Source organism: Empidonax traillii, unplaced genomic scaffold, assembly GCF_003031625.1.
Source record: "Empidonax traillii isolate 1590-97213 ecotype Southwest subspecies unplaced genomic scaffold, ASM303162v1 scaffold547:size421747, whole genome shotgun sequence".
Taxonomy (NCBI): domain Eukaryota; kingdom Metazoa; phylum Chordata; class Aves; order Passeriformes; family Tyrannidae; genus Empidonax; species Empidonax traillii.
Window position 1 is genome coordinate 5,305 of NW_020955740.1, and position 5,464 is coordinate 10,768.

A 5,464-nucleotide genomic window follows, 5' to 3' on the forward strand; every position below is an offset into this window, starting at 1 on the left:
TTCTGCGGGGCACAGGCTGAGGACCAGCCCGAAGGGACTCGCCTCGGCCCAGACAAAGCCACCGCGCTGCGACTGCCGAGCCCGAGCCTAAAGCCCGGAGCCCGAGCACGCCGACCACCTGCGTCCCGAGACCCCCATCGCTCCCGCTCCGCTCCGTCCCTCCCTCCCTCCGCCGGCCCCGCTCGGCTCCCCCGCCCCCGCCCGGCCCGGAGGCGGGGCGGGCTCCGGGCGGCGCCTCCCGCGGCGGGGCCGGGGCTGGTCTTTCCGTCGGTGGCCGCCGCCGCAGCATGAGCGGTCCGGGGCTGCTGGGGCCCGGGGGCGGCGCGGGGCTGCCGCCGCTGCCCAAGAGCCTGAGCGGGCTGCTCAACTCCTCGTCCTCGGGCGGCGGCGGCGGCCAGGGCGGGCGCTGGCGGGACCTGGAGCGGCTCTACGCGCAGAAGTCCCGCATCCAGGACGAGCTGAGCGGCGGCGGCCGGGGCTCGCCGCGCCCGCCCAAGCCTCCCAACCTGGACGCGGCGCTGGCCCTGCTCCGCAAGGAGATGGTGAGCGGGGCGGGTCTCGGCGGGGCGGCGGTGGCGGCGGCGGCGGACGTGGCGAGCGGCGGCGGGGGGCGCCGCCACCTCCCCGGGGCCGGAAGGGCGCCCCGGCCCCGGTGGGCTGGGGCAGCCCCGCGTAGCCCGGGCGGCCGCCGCGGGCGCCGCGAAACGGGGTCGGGGCCGGGGGCGGTGGGGCCGCCCCGGCTGCAGATGGAGAGCCGCTTGTCGCGGCACACACCGGGACCCGGCATCCCATCGGTATCCGGCATCCACCGGGATCTGGCATCCACGCTACAAGGCTATCGTTTAAAAAAAAAAACAAAAACAAAAACAAAAAAACCCCAAGTCTCGGCACTGATTCGATCAGCCCGAGTGGCTGTGATTAGGTGTAGTTTTCTTCAGGACTCTGTTTTGATCCTGCAGCGCGGCGTTATTAACAGTGAAATTCTTCCAGGCGACCTGGCACACCTTTTGATTAAACACTAATTGGGTGTTGGTGCTTTGTTGGTGCAAGCTGCAGATGTAATGACTAATAATAGCCTATGCCTTGCGCGCTGAGGATTCTGAAGAATCAGTACAAGAAAGGCAAGGAGCTGCTGGAGAAGGTCCAGCGGAGGGCCACAGAGATGATCAGGGGGCTAGAGCATCTCTCTTATGAGAAAAGAGTGTGGGAGCTGGGCCTGTTTGGTCTAGAACAGAGAAAACTGAGAGGGGATCTCAATGATGCATATAAATATCTCAAAGGAGTGTGTTAAGAGGATGGTGCCAGACTCTTCTCGGTGGTGCCCAGTGACAGGATGAGGAGCAATGCCCATAAACTAAAGCATAAGAAGTTTGACCTTAGCATCAGGAAGAACTTTACATTGGGGCTGCCCAGGGAGGTCATGGGTTCTCCCTGTCTGGAGACATTCAAAACCCATCTGGACACATTCCTGTGTCACTTGCTCTAGGTGACCCTGCTTTGGCAGGGGCTTGGGCTAGATGATCTCCAGACATCCCTTTCAACCCTAACAATCCGTGATTCTGTGAAGCATATGAAATATGATGTTGCTGAAAATCTGCATGGTTCAAAACTGTTTTTCTCAGGCTAAAATGGTGTTTGAAGACAAGAAGCTCTGTTGAAAGTCCCTTTTGTGGATTTAGAGTGACAGTATAGTATGCTGAGATCTTAGTCTGCCACCAGTGTTTCAACAAGTAGTTTAAATACGGTTAGAGATAATTCTTAGAACTGCGTATTAGAATTGCCTGTTTGCGTTGAAGCTCAGGAAGGACGGGTTAGTATCGACTGCTGGGGCTTTCTTCTGCAGTGCTGTAGGGGGAAATGAGGACATATGGTCTTAGTCGTCTTAAACCTTTCCAAAAAAGCAAAGATAACTCATTATAAAAGTCTAATCTATTTTTTTTCCTAATGGGAAATCAAATGAGATGCTTCTCAAAGTCACTTGACAATTAGACTTCCCCTTTAAACGTCCCCTTTAATACTCTGTTATCCTTGATGATAATTTGATAAAACACTTCTGACGAAAAAAATTACTTCTGAACACATCAAAGACTTTCAAGACTTTTTATGGCCTGTACAAATTAGAAAGACTCCTGAGTACTAATATGTTGCCTTTCATCAAGAAGGTAATAGCACTTTTTTACTAATATTGAACATACTTTCTTGCAGCAGTCAAAGATAGGATTTCTATTGAGTAACGAATTTGCTTTAAATTCATGAGGAAGAAATGCATAGCAGCATCTTTCCAGCACGATCAACCAAGTAACTGTGTGTATAAGTTTTTAAGTTGACAAAGTGATGGACTTGGATGCTTTGGAGAGAGGGGAAGGAAAGGAGTGGTCACTTCAGGACTGTGACTCAGGAATGCAAATTGGTTGGTGTTAAAAACTTTGGGCTAGTGCTATAATTTTGTCCGGCTTTTGCTACCTCAGGGATCACACTTGAAAGCTGTGAAGAGCTAAAGCCTACATTTTTCTCAGTGGACTTCTTGTTTCGTTGACGCTAGTGGCAACAACAGAAAAATAAGATATTAAACATAACCATTTGGTGTTAAGGCCTGTTATGTTAATTCTGCTGAGCAATTTCTGCCTTGAAGTTTGTGCTTTGCAATCAGTAGAACTGAACTTAACAGAAAGTGCTGAAGTCCTTTATGGGGCTGAAACAGGAATGCTGCTGGTGGAAATGCTCCAATTTTTCCTGGGAGACAAAGGTTGTCTGTCTCCAGGTTGAGTTTTTTTGGCTCAACTCACTCCTAATTGCTCCGTGAACAGTTCTTCACTGCTGTTTTGTCCATCAAACATTTAGCTCTGAGGCAAGTCTGTCTGGTGGGTCTCATGTTCATATGTCATAGTGTTAAGGCCAGTTTCACAGCATCCTTTCTTACCTGAGGTGAGCAGTTTGTTTAGGTTACAAAGGCAAATAAAGATGAGTAAGAAAAATAGTGTAGATCTGAGGTGGTAGAAAGGCTTATCTTTAACATCTTGGCAGCTAGCAGGGTGTTCCATGTCCTGTCCTGAAGTCCTCATGGTTAGTCTGTGCAGGATTTCACATTTTGGCTTCATGACCTCACCAAGTAATTTGTGCTGTTCCTGAAAGATGCTGTATCCTCCTTTTCTGAGTTGGAGTGGCATTGTGGTGTATGGGAATTTTTTTTTCCCCCTCCCACCTTCATAAAAAGGAGCTGTTAGGATAGTTCAGCAATGTCAAAGGAAGATCGTCATGCGAGCTCCTTGTGGTTTTCTTGTGTACTGAGTGTATCTGTCCTTAGAATTTAGACATTCAAGGAGAGATTTTTGAGAGATTATCATTCTGGATAAAACAGATTCTGGTGTTCGGGCTGCAGTAAAGGCTATTAACATTATTTGTTTCTCCTCTTAACATGAGTTGTGGCAAAAACCTTATTTGATGAAACTGAGGCTCACTAGGAAGAGACTGTCAGCTTAACACTTGAAAAATGGGCAGAAATGGCTGTTTCTTGAAAATGTTAAATTGGGTAGTGGCTTTAATTTACTGCAAGACAAAACCTAGATTTAATTTGACCTGACTTGGATAGGTGACAGTATCAAGTGAACTCCTCATTTTGTTGCCACAGAGCGAGACTGCATTGAGTTAAATGATTGGCTTTGTTTCCCTTTGCAGTGCAACATACTGGTTTTGTAGCTGACATAAAGATACAAGGTAACCATTTTTTTTCATGGTGCTCCAAATGTTTAATTGGCGGTGGAACTAATACTTGAGAAGTTTGAGGACCAAAATATTAGGTGCTTAAATGTAAATCAAGCCTATGCTTCAGTGGCATGTGAAAAATACTCTGAAGATTTGCAGTCTACAACATATGTCCTTGTCTCACTTTTGCTTTAGTTTTGCTGCTTACAAGTAGTGTGCTGTGTTGCACTAGACATACCTGGCCTATGTATGTCAATAGAGAAAAGAAAGTTAGAGTAGAAATATTTAACCAGGAAGTGGAAAACCAGAGTTCTATTTAAAACTTCTACTCCTGGCCATTTCAAACTAAAACAGAGTGCCTGTGATATGTGAGAGAGAGATGGTGTCAAAGCATTTCTGGAAAAATACCTCTCCTGCATAATGATGAATATAGACTTTGTTTGTTTATCTGTAATTCTGCTGATAGAAGGGAATTGCTTATTGGAAGATAAGCATGGTGTTGTGATACAGCAACATTTTGAAGAACGCTTTGCATATGTTCTGCATTATTGCATCACATTGTTCTTTGTTCTTTTGTCCAGTTTATCCCATGGGGCATCTGTCACCTTAGAAAATGAATTTTACTTCCATATTTCATAACTGTTCAAGGTGGAAAGAAGCTTGAACCTCTTGTTTAGCAACAAAAGATATATAGCGTTACACTGCCAGTAGGAAAAACAATTGTAATAATGATTGTTTGTTTATTTGTTTGAATTCTTCCCCCTTCAGGTTGGCCTTCGGCAGCTGGATATGTCACTGCTGTGTCAGCTGTACTCTCTGTATGAATCAATTCAAGAATACAAAGGTGCCTGCCAAGCTGACTCTAATGCAGACTGCTCGTATGCCCTGGAAAATGGATTTTTTGATGAAGAGGAGGAATACTTCTAGAAGCAGACAGATTGACCTCCAGGCTGACTGAACTAAGGTTCTTTTGTCCTTCTTTCCCTGTAACACACCTCAGCAAGAACAACTGGAATCTGGATCCCTCTTCCCGAGGAGGAATACCCATCTACCCCAAGTTTTGTTAAATTCACTTATTTTAACAGGCTGTCAGTACAAGTTACTCATGCAAATACCACTTGAGGAAAGTGCTGTACTCTTAACTTTTGAAGAGTCCTCAGACATGCTTGACAAGAGTTTTCAATTTAATTTACAAGGTGGGTGTTTTCAACTTACAAACATTGGTAGCTTATAACTGGAATTTTAGTTGTAGAAGACAACAGTGACTTCCCGAGTTGTAATAACTTTGTAAGGGGGGAGGGAAGCCTCTGCTGTGGTGTAAATAGCTATAGGTGGTGTTTTTTGGTTTTTTTTTTTGGGGGGGGTGGTCAGTGATATTGATAAATGCATTTTGAACAGGCATCTGAATGCACGCACATCCTCAGCACTACTAAGCTAGTTCTGCTCTTGCCGGCTGCATCCAGTTTTGTACTGGGTGGATTGTTTACACAGTTTGAATTTTTTTTTCCTCCTTAGGCTAATTTATTCCTAGCTTACAAGCTGTACATGTGATAGTGAATGTTATCAGCAGGGGTTTTTTTTTCTGTTGATCTAATTCACTTTCTTGGTACTGCCACTTGGCGTTAACTTTTATACTATTCTCTGGATATCTTGCATCTGCATAGCTCTTTGACCTGCTAAACACTGTTCTGAAATGGTTTGCTTAGCTTTTACTGTACTTCATAGTAAAAGCACAGATTCAAACATAGTCTGTCTGCCACTA

General features: G+C 46.2%; 1 protein-coding gene across 2 annotated transcripts in view; it reads left to right on the forward strand.

Annotated features, from left to right (window-relative positions):
* Positions 1 to 203: 203 nt before the first annotated feature.
* FAM89A (family with sequence similarity 89 member A) overlaps positions 204 to 5,464 on the forward strand; it is a 17,913-nt gene continuing 12,652 nt past the window's right edge. Inside the window, exons 1-2 of one of the 2 annotated variants that reach the window (XR_003572758.1) lie at positions 204 to 542; positions 4,471 to 4,898. Coding sequence is in view for 1 of the 2 variants with exons in the window: in XM_027897536.1 (XP_027753337.1) it covers positions 288 to 542; positions 4,471 to 4,629 (414 nt within the window). In the remaining variant the exon portion in view is untranslated. Of the gene's footprint in view, positions 543 to 4,470; positions 5,358 to 5,464 lie in introns of those variants that run through there. The other variant, XM_027897536.1, reaches the window with a different exon arrangement.